Source organism: Sus scrofa, chromosome 3 (assembly GCF_000003025.6).
Source record: "Sus scrofa isolate TJ Tabasco breed Duroc chromosome 3, Sscrofa11.1, whole genome shotgun sequence".
NCBI classification, from domain to species: domain Eukaryota; kingdom Metazoa; phylum Chordata; class Mammalia; order Artiodactyla; family Suidae; genus Sus; species Sus scrofa.
In genome coordinates, this window is record NC_010445.4 from 40995995 (window position 1) to 41015434 (window position 19440).

At 65.8% G+C, this 19440-nt stretch overlaps 3 protein-coding genes across 9 annotated transcripts; 2 read left to right on the forward strand and 1 right to left on the reverse strand.

The window, feature by feature from the left end:
• Positions 1562–4724, forward strand: GNG13 (G protein subunit gamma 13). Of its 2 annotated transcripts, none has more exons than XM_003124710.4 (3): positions 1562–2891; positions 4235–4400; positions 4546–4714. In XM_003124710.4, the coding sequence occupies exons 2-3, from the start codon at positions 4303–4305 to the stop codon at positions 4649–4651; spliced, it is 204 nt and encodes a 67-aa protein (XP_003124758.1). In that variant the 5' UTR covers positions 1562–2891; positions 4235–4302; the 3' UTR covers positions 4652–4714. The 2 variants fall into 2 exon arrangements, with proteins under 2 accessions (XP_003124758.1, XP_005662296.1); XM_005662239.3 differs by having other exon boundaries at positions 1569–2891; positions 4269–4400; positions 4546–4724.
• Positions 4694–13594, reverse strand: CHTF18 (chromosome transmission fidelity factor 18). Of its 3 annotated transcripts, none has more exons than XM_021086878.1 (22): positions 13445–13594; positions 13025–13225; positions 12803–12953; positions 12494–12662; positions 11251–11349; positions 11104–11156; positions 10822–10960; positions 10106–10315; positions 9597–9694; positions 9186–9309; positions 8949–9100; positions 8726–8819; positions 8398–8496; positions 8159–8289; positions 7778–7949; positions 6884–7108; positions 6657–6806; positions 6437–6567; positions 5774–5918; positions 5561–5674; positions 5121–5178; positions 4694–5037 (listed from the first exon to the last, which is right to left on the reverse strand). In XM_021086878.1, exons 1-22 carry the CDS (start codon positions 13536–13538, stop codon positions 4901–4903), a joined length of 2946 nt encoding a protein of 981 aa, XP_020942537.1. In that variant the 5' UTR covers positions 13539–13594; the 3' UTR covers positions 4694–4900. The 3 variants fall into 3 exon arrangements, with proteins under 3 accessions (XP_020942537.1, XP_020942538.1, XP_020942536.1); XM_021086879.1 differs by having other exon boundaries at positions 4694–4954; positions 10822–10966; XM_021086877.1 differs by having other exon boundaries at positions 4695–5037; positions 10822–10966.
• RPUSD1 (RNA pseudouridylate synthase domain containing 1) lies at positions 13728–17019 on the forward strand. Of its 4 annotated transcripts, none has more exons than XM_005662237.3 (7): positions 13748–13944; positions 14477–14687; positions 14761–14884; positions 15016–15118; positions 15259–15360; positions 15788–16032; positions 16703–17019. In XM_005662237.3, exons 2-7 carry the CDS (start codon positions 14485–14487, stop codon positions 16727–16729), a joined length of 804 nt encoding a protein of 267 aa, XP_005662294.1. In that variant the 5' UTR covers positions 13748–13944; positions 14477–14484; the 3' UTR covers positions 16730–17019. The 4 variants fall into 4 exon arrangements, with proteins under 4 accessions (XP_005662293.1, XP_005662294.1, XP_003124746.1 ...); XM_005662238.3 differs by having other exon boundaries at positions 13761–13944; positions 14477–14666; XM_005662236.3 differs by having other exon boundaries at positions 13728–13944; positions 15788–17019.

The following is a 19440-nucleotide window of genomic DNA, read 5'->3' on the forward strand; positions in this document are numbered from 1 at the left end:
ATAGGAAATAAGTTGGTATGCCCCCTGTGGCCACTGTCACTGTGCTTCAGGAGGGGGCTCAGTCTGTTGTAACCCCAAAGGTCCCATGTCCACCCTGGGATGGAGTGCTGGCAGGCTGGGCCCCTGCTGTCCCCCACCAGGCCTGGGTCCTGCAGTGTAGGCCATTTGTCTTTGAGTTTCCTCACCGGAGGCCAGGCCTGTGGCCCTGGAAGGACTATGTGTAGGATCTGTCCCACCAAGGTCTGAAGAGAAGCTGCAAAGGGGAGGTGGTCTCACACGGGCCTCGTCATACCTGCACATCAGGCTGGATCTGCCGGGGCTGTGTGCTCCCTTGCTGGGGCGCCATGCGTGGAGAGCCCCGGCCTCCAGAGGACCCTGAGGGAGAACTGGCAGCAGTGGGGGTGGCGCTGGGTCACCAGTACTCCCTGCACACTGAGAAGGGACTGGGTGAGAGGCTGGCCCTGGCCCCAGCCCCTGCCCAGCAAGGCCATGGGGCAGTGTGACATCCAGACAGCACCAGGCTGCAGGTGCCACCTGGTCAAGACATGCCCTCCTCCTGCACCCCCATCCTCCTCAGAGACCTGCCCCACACCTCTGATCCTTCCTGAGCCCTAAAAGCGGCACACGGGGTCCCCAGCTCAGGGTCTCCCTGCCCCTGACCCCAGCCCGCGCTGCTGCCCCAGTCAGGACTGCAGGTGTGCAGCCGGGAGCTGCCATTTCTAGGCCAGCAAGGAGCCTTGTTGGTTCTCACCAGTAGCCCAGTTAGTGGCACTAATTTCAGAAAGGCTGCTGGTCTCCCTGGACCTGCCCTGGGTGACTGCAAGGAGGTGACAGACGGAGCACAAGTCTCACTGCTTCTGGAGTGTCCTCCTTCCACTGCGAAGCCCTGGGCCTTTGCTCGTCCCAAACCCACCCGGACCCCTGGAGAGTCGGGGGTTCAAAGTCCACCCTCCCACGAAGGTAAGAAAGAGGGGTCAGCTGGGCCCCCGGACTCACCAAGGATGAGGGCTTCACAGGCTCCTGAGAGCAGCCTGTGTCATCTCGAGCGCCGCAGGGAGCCGTGGGCTCCGTCACAGGGGGCCGCCAGGGTCAGCACAGGGACCGCTCTGAGCACCAAGGGGCCATCGGGCAGTGGGTGTGACTGGCACTCCCAGGCGGAAAACAGCACCGCTGAGTCAGAGGCCAAGATGCTCTGCCGGCCACAGCTCCCACCCGGGCCCAGGGCCCACCTGTAGGTGGCGCCATGAGGACACAGGTGTGTTCAAGCATCACCACCAAGGCCTCTTAGGTTGCTTTCAGCTGTGGTCTCGATGGAGCTCTGCTCCACGATGAGGAAATCAAACGGTGCCCACAGGAGTTCCCGTCGTGGCTCAGGGGTTAATGAACCCGACTGGCATCCAGGAGGATGTGGGTTTGATCCCTGGCCTCGTTCAGCGGGTTAAGGATCCGGCATTGCCGTGAGCTGTGGGTGTAGGTAGCAGACGTGGCTCAGATCCCGCATTGCTGTGGCTGTGACATAGGCTGGCGGCTACAGCTCCAATGAGACCCTTAGACTGGGAACCTCCACATGTCGCGGATGCAGCCCTAAAAAGACAAAAAAACGAAAGAGCAGTGCCTGCAAAGCCAGCCCCAGAGCAGGCTATGGGGCTACAGCCTCCTGGGTCACACCAGGGCTTCTCCCAGGGGGGCTCTTGGGAGGGACAGTTGGCAAGGACTGGGTGCCCATTGTGCCCACACCCTCCAAGAGGAGGTGTAGCTGGGTGGCGCAGCCCACCTGGCCTGGGTTTTGCTCCAAACCTGAGCCAGTTCTGGGGGTTCTCACCCTGCCTTGAGCCCCCACCCCATGTGAGCAGGGATCGCAGCCACAGGAGAGCCCCAGGCAGCCCAAGTGACAGGATACAGCCAGTCCCAGGGTACCCGAGGGGCCAGGAAGCGGGGTAGAGTGAAGCCAGTGGCACTGCCAGCCATCTGCCCTGAGGAGGACACTGACACCCTTGGCTCTAAGCACCCCCTCCCCCCATAAATCCATAATAAAAATAATCCCTAGTTTTCGCCACATGCCCCAGTTCCAGAAGTACCGCCTGATCCATCGTCACGCTGCCGTGCAAGGGACCCGGGGAGGCACAGCTGACCTTGTTTTATGCAAGCACAACAGTGAGCCCAGGAGCCCGAGGGGGAGGGAACACACCAACAGGTCCTGCCTTCCACGTGGGAGCAGAGCCAGGGGCCTGGGCCAGGGGCCCTAGGAAGCTGTGGGGTCCAGCCTCCGCGGGGACTGGTTGGTGAGCTGGGCCCTGCCACCCTCTGCAGCTGCCCAGTCTGCCAGCCCCTGGCCTGGGAATCGGGGTCAGGGGCCAGAACAGGAAGCAGTTCCGTATAGGTCCAGGACCCCAGTCTGGACCTCAGTGTCACACCATGGGCAGGCCAGCTCCGGACCTGTCAGTGGACACTGCTGAGGCCCTGGAGGGCACAGCATCTTGACCCATCCCCGCCTCTCCCACCTGTCCAGGTGACTCCAGCCCATGAAGGGCATGGGGGGCTGGGGTATGACCTCAGAGCTGAGTCTTTGGTACTGAACCACGTGGCAGCCCAGGAGGCCACCCAGCCCAGCCGGAGGACACCTCACTGCCCAGGGCAGGAGCTGAACCTGCACTGTCCCCAGCCGCATCTCCTATCCCCAGAGGCCGGCAGAGCGTGCCTGGCAGAGCCAGATCCCAGGAGTCAGCCCAGCCCCGAGGAGGGAGGGCAGAGGCTGGGGGCGGCGCCAGGGCTTGGCCCAGGTGGCAGGAGTAGGCGGGGCCCCTGCCTGGGCTCTGTCCGCCTGAGTGTCAGGCTCGCTCGTCCACCACTTCGCCCTCGCCATCACTGTACCCTCGCAGTCACCATCCAAGGTAGGTCTGGCGAACCCGCCCCTCGTGCTGAGCGGGAGACCAAGGCCCAGAGATCTGGGGCTTGCCCAGGTCCCACTGGGCTGACCTGGACCATCCTAACCCCAGAGGCGCCCCTGCCTGTCCATCTTCGGACAAGGGCAGTGGCTTTGCATGTCCCAAAGGGCCAGCCCGACCGGTGGAGAAGACCCCTCGGTCTGCAGGCTGGCCGCGTCCGAGCGCCGTGCATGCCTCCCGCAGTGCCGCTCGAAGCGAGCGCCGTGCGCGCTAGGGCTGGGGGCGTGCGGGGCAGGCGGCAGGCTTGGGGACGGTGGTGGCGGCTGTGAGCAGGTAGGGCTAGCGGTGGCGGTGGGGGATGGGACTGCGGACAGGACCGCCCCTGCCCCCCAGCCTGGGACGCCCCTGCCCACGTGACTCTGAGGCTGGTGGGATGCTGGTACTTGGGACCTCTGGGAGGGGAGCCTCTGCTCACCACCACGGGCAGGGCTGCCCCTCCCGGAAGACCCCCCTCCCCAGCTGGGGGCAGACGGCAGCCCCTGCCCATCCTTTCTGGGTCAAGGAAGCCTGGCAATGAGGGCAGAGGTCAGAGGCAGCAAGGGGCTCTCCAGACCCTTGAGTGGGAGGGGGCGGGGGCGGCGAGGAGCCACCTGCCCTCTGGACCCCAGCCTGCCAGGTCTCCTGAGAGCTCTGAACCTGCAGCTCGCCAGGCAGGCTCACACTCAGAGACCCGCAGGGGGCTCGTGCGCAGGTGGGAGACACTGGGCCACTGCAGGAGTCCCACGTCCTGGGCCAGCTGTGCAGCCTGTGACCCCAGGAACCTCAGCACTTGCCCCCAACCCTGGGCAGAGATGCAAATAGCCGCCTCACCTTCCCACCCCTGGATTCCCCTGGCCTCGGGACCGGCTTTGCCCATGCAAAGCAGGAGGCATGTGGGCAAGGGCGTGTGCCACGGCTTACACGACGGTCTGGGCTGTCCCAGGTGTGGGAAGTAGGCCTCACCGATGGATGGGTGAGGGACCCGTCCTGCCCTCTCCCAGGGCCCCATCCCTCTCCTACTCGAAGGCCCGGCCTTGGTGAGGCTCTGCTGGCGGGTACCGGGTAACGGTTCAAGGCTAAGGGTGGAATGTTTTCTCTGCAGTTAATTAGCCCCATGGGAGGTGGGGCACAGGCACACGGGGCCTCATTAGCGGGCCTCAGCTCCGAGCCCTGTACGCCTGTGGGTAGCACAAGCCATGGGGACCTGCCCAGGCAGTGAGCTGGTGTCGGTGTGCGCAGGTGGGGCTCCCTCCCTCCCTTTGTGTGTGTGTTGGGGGGGGGAGCATCCAGGGACTGACTGCAGCCGGCAGCGCCCTGGCTCTGCTGCTCCCTCCTACCCTCTAGCCCCAAGCTGGCCGCCTCCGAAGCCCCTGACGCCATGGAGGAGTGGGACGTGCCCCAGATGAAGAAGGAGGTGGAGAGTCTCAAGTACCAGCTGGCCTTCCAGAGGGAGACGTCATCCAAGACCATCCCCGAGTGGGTCCCCAGGCCATGACTGACTTTTGCATCTCATTTCCCTGCCCCGGGCTCATTTGCATGAGCCAGGACCACACCCCCTCGCGCAGCCATCACGCAGCACTTGGGGGGGCAGGTGCTCACCCCCCACCTCCCCACCCCACAGGCTCCTCAAGTGGATCGAGGAGGGGATCCCCAAGGACCCCTTCCTGAACCCGGACCTGATGAAGAGCAACCCGTGGGTGGAGAAGGGCAAGTGCGCCATCCTGTGAGGCCCCCCCGGACTCCGCCTCCCGGGAACCAGGACGACTCTGCAAGGGTCGGACTTTTATAAAGACTTTCCGAGGAAGAACGTGCTCGTGTCCACTTTCTAGCAGAGGGCACACCAGGCGTCCAGTGTGGGCGTGGGGACGTCTGGCGTGGATCGGGGCGGCCGGCATGGATCCTGGGTGTCCGGTGGGGGTCGGAGAGGCCAGCGCAGCCCGGGGTGCCCAGCAGACCCCGGCTCGGGGCAGCCCCGGCTAGAGCAGGTCTCTGATGTACACGCCACGCCGCACAGCGTTAGAGACACCCTCCTTGAAGCGGAACCAGACGTCACTCCTGCCCACGGCGGTGCCCATGCACCGCTCGGCCGAGTCAGGCTCAGGGGCTGTGTCCTCTGTGGGGGCCACACGGCTGTGTTGTTCCTCCACCCAGCCCCGACCCCGGTCCCCCCAACCCCCCTCCACCGCCCCCACATACCTGAGCTCACGGCTGCTGCTCTCCTGACGACCACACGGCCAAAGAAGTCCCGCTCCAGCTGAAGGAGACAGGTCAGTCAGGCTCTTGGGGACTGACCCACAGTAGAGAGTCCCCTACCCAGGAGGGGCCCAGAGTCATCTCCCAGGGACCAGGCATCTCCAGGCACCTCTGGGCAACGGCCCCTCCCTCTCCACCACCCTCACGGCCACCTGCCCCTTGCCAAGGTCAGGCCCAGGGCAGAAGGTGCCAGCATCCTGCCCAGAGCATCCTGCCCAGCACATCCTGCCCAGATGGGAAACTGAGCCCAGGTGGAATTATCGAGCTGAGCACAGGGAGCCAGAGCTCCAGGGCTCAGAACCAGCCCACCCCAGCTCACCTGGCCCACACCCACCTGGCCCCACCCTCTGGCCTCCTGGCCCCGCCCCCACACCCACAGGCACCTGTTCCTCCAGCGCGGCTCCCTTCAGGACACACTCCAGCCGCTGCTTGTGGCTGCAGGGGGCTGGTGGTTGCACCCCTGTCCCTCCAGTGCCCCCCAGGGGACCCCCATCCACCTGCAGAAAGTCGAGTACAGTGAGAGCTGACTAGGCAGGACCACGCCCAGGAGCGTGCACTCTAGGGGCCCTGCCCTGCCAGCCCCGGGGTGCACTCACCTGGGGGCCGTCCCTGGCCCGGGCCAAGGCCTCCACCCGTCGCATCTTCTCCACTTCAATCTCGCGGGCGATGAGCTGCTTGGCCTGGTAGGTGAGGGGCTTGCGGGCAGGCAGCTCAGGAAAGCGGCAGACCTCCTCCACATTCCTGCTCTCAGGGGCAGGACAGGGCAGGATGTCAGGGCACCAGTCAAGGACAGGGCCGGGGCTTCTCACCACACCCGCCCCGGCGGCCGTGATGCACGAGCCAGGCGCTGCCGGGCCCCCACCCCGAGGCAGCACGTGAGTTACGCACCCGAGCCTCGGGTACCCCACGTACATGGGCCTGCAGAGCGCCACACGGAGAGAAACCGACACAGGAAGGCAGGGCCTGGGCTCAGGCCTGGGGCCGAGGGCCTGAGAAGCACCACTGTTACTGCCTCTGAGCCCTGCACCCGGACGCTGTGCCCGTGGCCACCTCAGGACAGAGAACCAGAGCCCTGGGCAGCACGAGGGCCCTCTGGGGGCCCGACGTCACGGTCACATCAAAGGGCTGAGCTAGAAGTGACCCCTCCCCCCAACAAGGAAACTGAGACGCACACACCTGACCAGGGCCCAGGGCACCTGGAGCCCAGCCCCCCACCCCCAGCCCCCAACCCCTCCAGCCTGGGCCCCGCGCAGACTCACGGCTCCAGCCTGTAGACGTACTGCCCGTCGGGCGTGCGCTCCTGGCGGTAGGTCAGGCTGTAGGCGAGCATGGTGCCCACAAGGCTGGCCAGCTGCTGCTTCTCCCGGGTGCTGTACAGCTGCGTGCTCACCTGTGGGCCAGTGGCCGGGGACACTGAGCGCGGCCAGGGGCCCGGCCCCTCAGGAGCCCCAGCCACCCCCTTTTGGGCGAAGCACTCACGGGGCGCAGCTTGGGCGCGAGGATGTCCAGGAGCAGACAAAGGGTGTCCAAGACGAGGGCCTGAGGGGCAGCCCGGCTGCGGGTGGCCGGCGTGATGCCAGACACCAGCGTCTTGATCAGGTTCTGGGTCCGGTTCATTCGGTTCTGGGCCTGGGGCAGGTGAACCAGGACCGGGTCACCCAGGAGCCCTGGACAAGACCCTGGGCATGGGCAGGGCGCGGGCGCACCTCCTGCTGGCTGCTGGGAAAGGCGATCCTTGGCACATGGCTGGTGGCGAAGAGCAGGTGGAAGGCCGGGGGCAGGAAGGGCAGGTAGCGGAGCAGCTGGAAGTTCTGGCCGTGGTGGGCGGCCCGGCCCAGCAGGTCATCGAAGGCCAGCCAGTCAAGGGCCACGCACACGGTGCCCAGGCTGGAGTCCCGCAACCTCAGCCGCAAAAAGTTGTCAAACAGACCCTGCGGGCAGGTGGGCCGGTCCCTGAGCCCCTCCAGCCTCCCGCCCCCACCCACAGCGCAAGCACCACCCAGGGGCTCAAGTACAGCCCCAAACACCAGCGAGCGGCCACAGGGCCCTGGGGGGGGGGGCGCCAGGAAGGCTGGCCCGGAGAGGTGCTGATGAGGAGCCCCCGCCCCCCCAAAGGAAGTTCTGTCCACCAGAATTGAGGGCACGACATCCCACGCCTGCTCCATGTGGGGGCACTGCCCTCCGCACGGTGGATTTCCGGATTTGCAAGGATCCCCGGCTGTAATCCTAAGCTGCTTAGCCAGGGAGGCAGCTGACACCAGGCTTCCCAGAGGATGCGGGGGGCGTTGGCCACATGCTCTCCACCCCACGTGCACCCCTGTCCCCGTCCCTGCCACTCACATCCAGAATCCAGCCCCTGCTGGCCGCTGCTGCCGCTGCTCTTCAGACAATTCCCAGACAAGTCAGAGCGACCCTGCAGACGACCCCCGCCCTGCTTCTCCACCACGCTAGCCGTCCCCCTCACGTCACGGGCCAGTCCTTCTCCAGACGCCCTGTGTCTGCTCTCCCCTGCCCCCTGGTCTGCCTGCTTCTCCTCGGGCTCAGCACCACCTGACCATCGGGGGCCCCCAGACCCCCAGTCTCGAGTGAAGGGCCATTACCTGGACCACCTTCTCATGCTCGCCTGCAGAGGCCGCCGCGTGCAGAATGTGATAGAACCGCTGCGAGGCCATGGTCAGGGGCACCTCGGCAGTGAGGGCTCCCGAGCCCGTGTGCCCATCACCGAGCAGGAGCGTGGGGGTGGGCACGGTCGGGTCCTGACCCACACGGCGCCTGCAGAGAGGGGCTGAGGCTGGAGCGGGCCCAGCCCTGCCCACCTTACCCCTTCCAGCAGCACCGGCTCATGCACCTTTGCGACCCCCCAAGGTGGCACAGAAGGGGCAGTGTGGGAGGCCGAGGCAGAGGCAAGCAGCCGAGGCAGAGCTGGCAGGCACCCAGGGCTGGGGTCCCGGGGAGGTCCGGGCCAACGCGGGCCTACCTACCTCTGGGCCCGGGGCAGCTGGAAGACCTCCTGCCACACGGAGAAGAGCCCCTTGCGCTGGTCCTTGAGGCCAACGCGTGTGGTCTGCACAACCTGGATGCTCAGCTTCCGCCGGCCCCGCCCATGCAGGAACTGGACGTGGGGGGCAGGGCGTGAGGGCCTGACCACCTCCCACAGACACTGGACATCGGGGGAGGGCTGGCTGCCCCCCACCTCCAGCCCGCCCCGGCCCCCGCCCACCTGCAGGGCGTTGATGCAGGCACGGATGTCATTGTCCGTCTTCTCGCAGAGGGCCGCCAGGGCGCCCGGGTCGGCCTGCATGCCTCGCTGCTGGGAGATCTGCAGGGGGCGGGCAGGTGGGTGGGCAGGCATCTCCCCCAGAAACCCCCCTGCAGTCACCTCCCCAAGAAACAGGTGAAACGCACTCAAAGGCCGCAGACTCCCGTGGAAGGGCCTCCGTGCAAGGGCCTCCATCCCTGCTTGGGACCACCCATGACCAGAGACCAGCCAGGCCCAGCACCTCCACCCATGTCCTGGGGCCAACAGGGTGGGGGCAGCCCTCACGGACCTCCTGGAGCCGCTGGGTGAGCCTGGAGGGCAGCGTGGGCGGGAAGTGGAGCAGGAGAGCCTGCGGCTTCAGCTGCCTGAGCGAAGGTGCAAATCTGCAGGGCAAGCAATGTCCACAGCGAGCCCGTGGCTGGGGCGCCAGGCTGTGCCCACAGCCCAGCCAGAGCGGGGGGCCGGGTGGGCCCGGGGGACAGCCCACCCAGCGGAGACCCCGCCCCACTCACTGGTCATTGCAGATGCAGATGATGGGCCTCATCAGGAGCCCCCCCTCCGCCCGGCGCCGCCGCCCCCCGCCCGCAGCCATGGCCGGGGCCCCCGGCTCTGCCTCCTGCGGGCCCTTGCGGTCCAAGACGCTCAAGAGGACGTTGATGGCAGCCTAGAGGGATGTGCGGATGGCATCATGAGCTGCAGACCCCCCTGCCCGCCCGCCTGCCCAGCCACCACGCACCCAGGAGGCCCACCGTGGGGGCCCCGTCGATCTCATCAATGACCAGGCAGTTGGGCCTCCCGCCGGAGCCCAGCACCGACTCCATCTGCGTGGCCGCCTCGATGCGCGTGCGGAAGGCCTCAGGGCTGCGGTCGTCACTGGAACCATGAGGCCAGGGAAGGGCTGTCAGGGTGGCCGTGGCCTCAGCTCGGATCCCTGAAGGGCGGTCTCCCAGGACGAAGCCTCCGGGCCCACACCTCGAGGAACTCCACGAGGCCACCCCACCCACTTGGGCCGAGTCCCTGGCAGCCCCGAGGGGGGGACCAGCCCCACCTCCAACCCGCACCTTCAGGGCTGTGTCCCAGATGCGACCAGACACGTCAGGACTGTAGCCCCCAGCCCTCGCCTCGTGTGCACCTCCACCACACAGCACCTGGCCCCTCACCTGGCGTTCATCTCCACCACACAGTACCCAGCGTGCCGCGCGATCACATGGGCCAGGGTGGTCTTGCCCAGCCCCGGGGGCCCACACAGCAGCGCCACCTGCAGCCGAGGCAGAAAAAACACGCCATAACCAGCACCACCTCCTGAGTCCCTGGCCCAACTACCAGACCGCAAATCCTGTGCCACAGGGCTCGGTGCTCAGGGAGGTCCTCGCACCCTGGTCACCAAAGGGGAACGAGCCCCAGCCCACGGGTGGCCCAGAGCGAGAGAAAACCTCGGGTGTAGCACGGGACACCTGGACCCAACGAGGACACAGCCGCTACGGACGTAATCGACAAGCAGGATCCCCCCGGAGGCCCTTGTGTTAAAGGGGAGGCGCAGGGCCCTGCGAGCAGCGCTGACTTCACCTGACGCCTGGCACCAGCCCGCCCGCAGAAGCAAGAGCAACCAGCGTGCCTCAGGGCCCCCAGAGGCTGCAGAAGCACCCGCCACCTGGGGAGCACAGCTCACCTTCTGCCGCGGTCGACCGCTGGGGTCCAGCTCAGCCTCCAGCATCTCCTCCAGCACCTGCTCGTGGCTCTTCCACTTACTGGAGGCTGTGGCCTCCTTGCCACCACAGGCGGGTTCCACACTGGGCCTGGGCTTCCGGGTAGGCCTGTCTTGGCCGAACACCACTGGGTCCCACAGCTTCAGCCACTTGAGGAGGCAGCGGTTAGTGAACTGTAGGAAGAGAGGCCTGGCCTCGGGGGGGGGCCCCACAAGCACCAAGGGCCCCCCGTGCCTGCCCCCTCCCATCAGACTGCTGTCCTGAGCCCAAAGAGACACACTGGGATGCTAAGGCTCCGTGACAAGCGACCGACGTATGGCCACCCTGCCAGTGAGGAGCAGAGTGGGGCTCACACCCAGGCCTCCTTCCCCAGTGCCCGGGCCTTGACCCCTCCAGGAGCCCCCACCACCCCCAAGAGCATCCCCTCATGAGCTACTGTGAGCAGGGAAGAGAAAACAGGCTGCGGGCAGGGGGCATCCTGGATGCCCGCCCAGGCCAGTGCCTAGCAAGACGCCAGCCCCGCACGGACTGGGCCGCCTCATCCATAACTCTACAAAGCTGACCCTCCCCTAAATCCTGACACCCCCGCAGGCTGGCAACACAAAGGAGTGCCAGGCCCGAGTGCTTTCCTCTTGGGCACAAAGGAGCCAAGCACACTTGAGCGAGAACAAGGCCTCACATCGTCACTGAGCAGCTCCGTGTAGCGCTGGGGTGCGAACTCGTCCACCCAGAGGCAATGCTCAGAGGCGTCCTGGTGGGGGGCCGGCTCCTCCGCAGGGGCCCCCGTGGGCTGGGCCTCCTCCTCCACCTTCTCCGCCCTGAGACTAGACAGCAACGTGCCCTGAGCCACCGGGCCTTAACCCCAGGCAGGGATAGCACCCCGCTGCGGGATACAGGCTTGGGGGGGCAGGCAGCCCAAGCACTGGCCAGAACCCCAGGGGTGGAGGCCCCCCCGCATCACCTGCACAGAGTGTCGGAGAGCTGCTGGGCCTCCTTCAACAGGCGCTGCCGCCGCTGTGCACACAGTGGAGTTGGGATCAGGACGGCTCCACCCGCCAGTCACCCCCGAGCTGCCTCTCCCCACCCAGCAAACCCCAGCAGACACCACCTCGCTGTCGACTTTCTCCTTCAGGGAGGTGAAGGACACGCCCAGCAGGTCCAGCGGGCCATGGCCATGGCCACGCCACCGGATGTCAAGGAAAGGGCTCTGTGGGGAAAGGAGGGCAACGGTCACCCCCCCTTAGGTTATGGGGTTCCCACAGCATCCCTCCCAACAGTGCTCAGGAGCCCAGGTGGCATTCCCTAGCTCAGCGGCTCATGAGGAACCCCCTCTCCCAGGGACCCCAAGCGGAGAAACCCCGACTCTACTGGGATAGCGGCAGGTCCAAAACCGAGGGAGCAGAAGGAGAAAGGCAAAAAAAGAAGAAAAAGGAAGGAGGGAGAAGGAGGAGAAGGAGCGAGGAGAGAGAAAAGAGTGAGGGAAAAAGAAGGAGGAAGGAAGCAGGAGAGAGAAGGGAGAAGAAAGGAGGAGGAGGAGGGAGAGTGAGAAGGGAGGAAGGAGGAGTGAGGGAGAGAGGGAGGGAGGAGAGGGAGGAGGCAGGAGAGAGAGAGAGGAGGGAGGAGGGAGGGGGAAGTGGGAGAGGGAGGGGGGAGAAGGAGGAGGAGGAGAAAAGGGAGGGAGGAGGGAGAGAGAGGAGGGAGGAGGGAGAGGGAAGTGGGGGAGGGAGGAGGGTGGGGGGAGGGAGAAGGAGGGGGGAGGGAGGAGGGAGAGAGAGAGGGAGGAGGAAGTGGGGGAGGGAGGAGGGCGGGGGGAGGGAGAAGGAGGAGGGAGGAGGGAGAGAGAGAGAGGGAGGAGGGAGAGAGAGGGAGGAGGGAGAGAGAGAGGGAGGAGGGAGAGGGAAGTGGGAGAGGGAGGGGGAGAGGGGGAGAGGGAGGGGGAGAGGGAGGAGGCAGGAGGGAGAGAGAGGAGGCAGGAGGGAGAGGGAAGTGGGGGAGGGAGGAGAGAGGGGGAGGGAGGAGGGAGAGGGAGGAGGAGGGAAAGAAGAGTAGCCTAAAAGAAAAAAAGGAAAGAGAGAGAAAAAAAAAAGAGAGAACAAGAGAGAAAGGAAGAAAAAGGAGAAGAAAAAGGCAGGATGAGGAGGAGGCAGCAGAGGGAGGGGGAGAAAAAAGAGGAGCAGGAAAGAGAAGAGGAGAGAAGGAGGGAAGAGGAGAAGGGTGGGGAGAGAAGGGAGAAGGTGGCGCTCCCAAGCATCCCCTAGAGACCAGAGGCCAGGTGGTCCTCCTGAGGGGTCCTCGTGGTCAGATTCAGGATAGGCTGTGCAGGCCCCTGCTTGTGGCTGCACAGAACCCACCTGCACCCCAGTGCCCACTGGGTCATCCCTCAGCACCAGAAAAGCACGGTCGCCGCCCGTGGAGGTGACGTTGATGTAGTCCTCCAACACAGGGGGCCGCCTCAGGACAGGATTGCGGGCGGCTGGCGAGGCTCCGGTGCAGCCCTCCTCAGCCCCAGTGTCCGAGGGTCTGGGAAGGGACCAGGGCCATCTCGAGATCCACCCTCGGTTACCCAGCCCTCCCAAAGGCACAGAGCCCTTGGGATCTTTGTCCCAGGAACAGGATCCTTCCAAGGTCCCCCCAGGAAACCTGTGCCCTAGGCCACACACCCGCTGCCCCACAGCTCAGCGGGGACCTCAGGACTCGGTGGCAGAATGATGTCCCGAGTGGGGGAATCAGGAGGCAGCAGATCTTCCATTTCGTCGGGCCTGAAGTTCAGCCTCCTGGCGGCCTCCAGCCTGGACCGTTTGATCCTAGGGGCTGGGGAGAAACAGCGGTCCTTCCCCGGCCTCACATCCCACCCCTACAGCTTTGAACCCCTGCAAACGTACTAGGAGGCAGGGATATGGTCCCCTGGATGTCAGCCGTCAGCTGCCTCTTCTTGGCACCGCCACTACCGCCTTTTGGAGGTCTGCCTGGAGAACAGTGAGTGGCAGCGTCCCCTCCAGCAATGGCCTCCTCGAACGTCAGGCGGGGCCGGCCCATGGTGGGGGCAGGCCGGAGGCTCCTGGAAGGTGTCAGGGCGGCTGTTCCTGCGGAGAGAAGACTCACTGCAGCCGCTCAGGGCAGCCCGTCGGCACAAACAGCACAGCCACAGCTTCTGCGGTGCGCGGCGCTGCAGCGCCGAGCTCTCTCTAAAGGCGGTTCCTGCCTCCCGGCCTTGGCGCTTCCCCTCCCCTCCCAGCAGCCCTCCCGAACGCCCCGGGCAAGCCGGGATCCTCCCGAACTACCCGGGACGAGCTCGCACCCACCTTCCAGCTCCGCCAGCACCTCCAGCTCAGCTGCGAACTGGCTGTCGAAGTCATCATCCTCTACACCGTACAGCTCCCGCTCGTAGTCCTCCATGGCCCGCCAGCCACTGGCTCCGAACCTCCCGCGCCGCGCGCGCAGCCCACGCCCGGAACGTCCCGGCGCCGCCAATCAATGGCAGGCGTGCCCGGCGGCTCACGCCATTGGTCAGTGGGCGGGGGCGGGGTGGGGCGGGGGCGGGGCTGCTCGGGCAGGCTGGGCGGGCCAGAGTCTGTGCGCTGAGACTGGAGCGGTGGATCCTAGGCGCTCTCCATTGGTCAGCAGGGCCGCCAATCTATGCGTGGGCGGGGACGGGGGCGCGCAGGCCCAGCCCTGAGAGGTTTAGCTCTGCGGTCGCCACGGCAGTTCCGGTGCCCCTAGGCCACAAGGCGTGGAGACTCGAGGGCAGGAGCCAGGGCCGGTCGGAGGCATCGGGGTCCTGGACGGCGCAGCCGAGCTGCAGGTCGGTTCTGGAGTGGGCCGGGGCGCGAGGGGCTCACAGCCGAAGTCCGACAAGCACCCCTCGGCCTGTGCCCATCGGACGCGGGAGGCTGGGGTTCCACGGAGCGGAGGCAGAGCAGGGGGTGTCTACGTGGGCAATGGAGGCACTATTCTCTGCCCTGAACCCAGCCTCACTCGGAAAAAGGCCCCTGTCGCGCGGCCGGAGCCTCTCTGGGAAGGGCTCCAGGAGGCAGGGTGGAAAGCAAGATTGCTTCTCCCCAGGCCCAGGTCCTTGGGCAGGACGGCCCCAGGCGAGCCCAGAGCAACTGGCCAGGCACACCCCCCGCCCCCACCCCCCCCCCAAGCTGGTAGATACTCTGCTACTTGACTCAGGGGTGAGGGTGCAGGCGCCCAGTAGGTCTACGAGCTTGCCTGACAGATAGCTTCCACAGTTTCAGACCCAGGACCCCGGGGAGCCAGGGTGTCCATGCCAGGTGAGCAGAACTCTGACGTGGGCACCCAGGAACCCCACTCCACGCACTTCCGTGTTGCAGGCACCACCATGGAGCCAGGCAGCGTGGAGAACCTGTGCGTTGTATACAGGAGCCATGACTTCCTGGTGGTGAACAAGCACTGGGACGTGCGCATCGACAGCAAGGCTTGGAGGGAGACGCTGACCCTCCAGAAGCAGCTGCGGCACCGCTTCCCAGAGCTGGCTGACCCTGACACCTGCTACGGGTTCAGGTGTGCAGGAATGGGGCACAGGTACCCACAGCAGCCTCTGTGGGGAGGAAGCAACCCCCAGCCCAGCCACCGCTGACCCTCTGCCCTACGCCAGGTTCTGCCACCAGCTGGACTTCTCCACCAGTGGGGCGCTCTGTGTGGCCCTGAACAAGGCGGCCGCAGGCAGTGCCTACAGGTGCTTCAAGGACCGGCGGGTCACCAAGGCTTATCTGGCGCTGGTAAGGCTCAGCTGGCCGCTGGGGCAGAGGACTCCAACTCTCCGTCCGCTGTCACAGGCTCTGACTGTCAGCCGGGCTCCCCAGCAGTGGCGGGTGGCCCCTTTAGCAACATGTGACTTCCTGCCTGGCAGGTGCGGGGGCACATCCAGGAGAGCCGGGTGACCATCAGCTATGCCATCGGCAAGAACAGCACAGAAGGCCGGACCCACACCATGTGCATTGAGGGCACACAAGGTGCAGAGGGGCCGGGGACGGGGGCCAGGGACACAGGGACCTTGCATGGGCTGGGGCAACCCAGGCGGGTGGCCTGGGCTGGGGTGGACTCGCCCTCGGAGCTGGCCCAACCGATTCGGAGCTTGCCTTGCTCCCCCTAGGCTGTGAGAACCCCAAACCAAGCCTCACAGAGCTGGTAGTCCTGGAACACGGGCTGTACGGAGGTGATCCTGTCTCCAAAGTACTGCTGCAGCCTCTCACAGGTGCGTCCAGGGCAGGGGCCAGGCAGCTGTCCGGCTCCTTGCCCTGCTGATAGTTCTTGCCCCGGGCATCTTCTCACGCAGAGCACTGAAGCATCCCCCTCGTACAGGAAAAGAACCTGGCTGGTGTCGCCCAGCATCTGGCCAGGTGACTCCTCCCCCACAGTCAGCCTTGCACCCTGCAGGCTCTTGCCCCACGCAGGGTCTCTCGGGCCCGGGTTCTCCAGCAGGTCGAGCACAGCCCTGGCGCTGCCCTCGCTCGGGGCCCCCGTAGAAGCCACTTCCATTCTGAGCTCTGCCATCTTTGGTCATGAATCTGGGAGGTCTGCTGTCCCCAGGAGCTCCATGAGGCGCCAAGGCCTTGACGGGGGACTGTGGTGGTGGGCATAGGCCCCGCTCCCCCCTGACTGGCCCCGTCTCCTCCCCAAAGGCCGGACACACCAGCTGCGCGTGCACTGCAGCGCCCTCGGCCACCCCATCGTGGGAGACCTGACCTACGGCCAGGCCTCCGGCCGGGAGGACCAGCCCTTCCGCATGATGCTCCACGCCTTCTACCTGCGCGTCCCCACGTGCACGGAGCGCGTGGAAGCCTGCACGCCCGACCCCTTCGTGCCTGCCCTTGATGCCTGCTGGAGCCCCCACACCCTGTTGCAGCCCCTGGACACGCTCATCCAGGTCCTGCGGACTGCCCCAGACCCTGGCCCCACAGAAGGGGGCGCCGGACCCTGCAGCCCCTCCGCACCCCTGCCTGGGCCAGGCCAACCCCCACTGCCTCCTGCCAAGCCCCCTGAGACAGAGGCACAGCGGGCCTCGTGCCTGCAGTGGCTGTCGGAGTGGACGCTGGAGCCGGACAACTGAGAGTGGCATGATGGGTGGGGGTGGCAGGCCGGGCCCCTGAGGCAGGTGGGGTGGGGGGGGCTGTAGGTGAGAGCCCTGGACCTACCCCTGCAGTGGCCAGGCCTGGAGAGGGGCCGGCAGCAGGAGCCCAGCAGCCACGATTCCAGAGGATGGAGCTCTTAGGCTGTGGGTCCCCCGTGGGCCTTTCTCCCAGCAACCCACCCAACCAGCCTCAGAGCGCCTCCCAGGGTCTAGAACCTCATTCCAAGGGGCCAATGTGTAGACTTGATTGGGGCCACCCTAGAAGAGGTGTGCCAGGACCTGGGCCAGCCTCAAGGTGGGCTCCTCTTGGGCCCCCAGCCCATACCCCAGTGCTGCCCCATACCCCTGCTGCCCACTGCTCTGCTTGGACCCTCTGTGCCCTCACCCCAGCCTGGCCAGGTCTCCACCTGCAGACCTCGAGCCTCCCTGCCAGGCTGGTCCTACCTTGTGCCTTTGCTTCTGCCAGATGCTGCTCCCTGCACTCGCATCCTGAGTGTCTCACGCAGGTGGGTGTGGCCCCGCCCTTGGCCCCCACCTCCCAGGCCATCTCTCCAGACCTGACACCAGTGCTGCCCCTGGGGGGGTCTTCTGGGCCCCTAGTTGTCGCCACTGCCTCCGCTGCCTGCCTGGAAGTTCCCAGGAAGCTGCGGGTCATCAAACCTCACCCCAGGAGCAAGAGTAGCCAGCCCCCACCTCCGCCATCCCACAAAACATTCTCGCACGGCCCCGGCCAGAGCTGGGCTCCAAGGACTGGGAATAAACGCTCAGTGACTGACCCTGCAAGTGACCGTGAATGTGCCTGATGTGGAGGCTTCAGGGAGCCCCAGACCGCCACCTCCATCCTGCACTGGGCTGACCTTTGCCCAAAGCCCCCAACATGAGCCAGGATGGACGGTTGTGGTCCTGGCTGTGGGGACCCCACCCCCACCCCCCACTGCCGCCCCATGCAGTGAACACCCAGGAGGGGTCTGACCGGGGGACAGAAGCTCTGTCGGCTGCACCCCTGGAGGACCCCTGTGCCCAGCCACCAAGAGCAGAGCATGTACCTGGTCTCACCAGGCCTCTCATAAAGCTGCTGCCCCCATGGTGCCAACCTCAGGGCCCCCCAGCGTCTCAGAACATGGGAGAGAGCTGGTGGGCTGGTGCCTGGGCCTTCAGCCAGCTGGAGGTCACACACCCTGTCCTGTGCCCAGCTGGGCCAGGCCCCTTCTCTCAGGCGTTGGGATGTTGTGGGGCTCCTGGGCTCCCACTTGGAATCCCAGCAAGATCTCAGCCAGGATGGAGCCAGAGGCGACTGCCTGCCTGCCTGCAGCGCATCTGCAGAGACCAGGTCCCAGCCTCTGCTCCCAGCGCCTCCTTATCTGTAGCAGGAGCACCAGAGGGGACCAGGGGCGGCAGCCCAGACAGGAGGCTGTTGTGACGCGCCCCCCATGACCCCTTCTCTTGGGGCTGGGGTGCAGGGGGTAGCATCCCCTTCCTGTCACCCCCCCCAGTCCCACCTCCTCGCTGACAACTGCCCTGCCTTTCCCCATGGCCTCCACCCTCTGCCCACATCTCACTCCCTGCCACGCAACACCCCTCACCCAAAACCCCTCATTTACCACCAACTCTCCTCATTCCACGCCCTTGCCCACGTGCCATGCTGTCTCCTCAATCCATTCAGAGCATCAGCCGCCAAGTGGGCCCTGCCCGCCTGCCTCTCCACCGAGCCCCTCACCCTCAGCACAGGCCTGGCCCACAGACGCTGCTCAGCAAGTGTCTGTGCAGAGGGTGAAGGATGGCCCCCAAAGGACTCAGGGCCAGGAGCCCACCTCCAGCAGGCTTTCTGCCTCTCCCCACGACCCCTCCTCACACCCCCACCCGACACCTCCAGGGCGGTGCTCAGCTGCTGCCATGCCTGCTGCGGCCACACGGGGTCACTGCTGACCCCGACACCCGCACCCTGACTGCGGGTCTGCAGGGTGGGAACTGCGGGCTGGGGAGGGCCATGGAGGAGAGCTGAGGGCAGGCGTGACTGGCCACAGAACCCTGCCGAGCAGGCGACAAGACAGACAGAAAAATGGGTGGACTGGACAGGCAGACAGGCAGCCATGGAGTGGGGGAAGGCAGGATGGCAGGGCAGGCAGAGGCCCACGCCCAGGAGCTGCCCTGGGGATGCTTCGTGGATGTTGCCCCCCAGCCCGGCTGCTCCCCCTGAGCTCCCCAGGGGCCAGACCCTCACCTTGCTCCCTGCCAGAAAGCTGCCTCCCCCACGGCTGGCCCTGGGCTAAGGCCTCACAGCCAGACACGGGGTCCACCGGGCCCACCTGCCCTGGAGGGTGCCCAGGCGCCCAAACCAGCTGCAGGGCCCAATCCCACTCCTGCTCACCCAGTGCGGCCTGGGGCAAGCCGCTCCGCCACCACAGGCTGCAGCCTCCTTCTCTGTAAAGTGGGCACTCCTGAATGAAGCATTAAAGCAGATGGACTTCATAGATATTTACAGGACATTCCATCCCAAAGCGGCAGCATCCACATTCTTCTTAAGTGCACACGGAACATTCGCTCAGATTGATCACATCCTGGGCTACAAATCCAACCTCGGTAACTTTAAGAAAATTGAAATCATATCAGGCATCTTTTCGGACCACAACGCTATATGACTGGAAATCAACCACCAGAAAAAAAACTGCAAAAAACACAAACACGTGGAGACTCAACAGCATGCTGTACAGTGGGCACTGTTTGCTCACCGCTGGCAGAGGCTGGGTTCCGGGCGCACTGCGTGGGAGAACTGGGCACGGGGCTTGGCATGCCTGGCACTTGGTCTGCTGCCTGCATCGTTTCTCCAACCTGGGCCTGGGGCTGCCGCGGGGGCAGAGACCAGGTAGGGCAGCCGGCATCCAGCCTTCTGCACTCGCCAGTCTGTGGGGAATCTCCCCCAGATGGTAGGGTTAGGGCCCTGGAGTTGGTGGGGACCTCACCACCAAGTGACAGCCCCTCCCCACAGACCCCTTGGTATCTAGAGCCCCAGCAAGCCCTCAGCCAAAGCCTGGCCCTAGGCAAGGGCCCGAGAGCTGACAGGTCAGCCTCAGGGGGTTAGGGCTGGGGCCCAGGGTGAGCCTGTCCCCTCTGGACTCTGGGGGTCACTGCACTGCCACGTGCCCTGCCAGATGGAGCTGTTGGACCTGTGTCCCCAGCTGCGCTGGTTCTTCTGGTGGCCAAGGG

Coding starts and splice junctions, on each gene's coding strand:
- GNG13 (XM_003124710.4), top strand. CDS start 4,303: ATGGAGGAGTGGGACGTGCCCCAGATGAAGAAGGAGGTGGAGAGTCTC. Junction 4,401..4,545: donor TCATCCAAGACCATCCCCGA/GTGGGTCCCCAG, acceptor CCCACCCCACAG/GCTCCTCAAGTGGATCGAGG.
- CHTF18 (XM_021086877.1), bottom strand. CDS start 13,538: ATGGAGGACTACGAGCGGGAGCTGTACGGTGTAGAGGATGATGACTTC. Junction 12,954..13,024: donor GACCATATCCCTGCCTCCTA/GTACGTTTGCAG, acceptor GTTTCTCCCCAG/CCCCTAGGATCAAACGGTCC. Junction 8,820..8,948: donor ATCTGCATCTGCAATGACCA/GTGAGTGGGGCG, acceptor CTTGCCCTGCAG/ATTTGCACCTTCGCTCAGGC.
- RPUSD1 (XM_005662236.3), top strand. CDS start 14,485: ATGGAGCCAGGCAGCGTGGAGAACCTGTGCGTTGTATACAGGAGCCAT. Junction 14,688..14,760: donor TGTGCAGGAATGGGGCACAG/GTACCCACAGCA, acceptor GCCCTACGCCAG/GTTCTGCCACCAGCTGGACT. Junction 15,119..15,258: donor GTGCATTGAGGGCACACAAG/GTGCAGAGGGGC, acceptor TGCTCCCCCTAG/GCTGTGAGAACCCCAAACCA.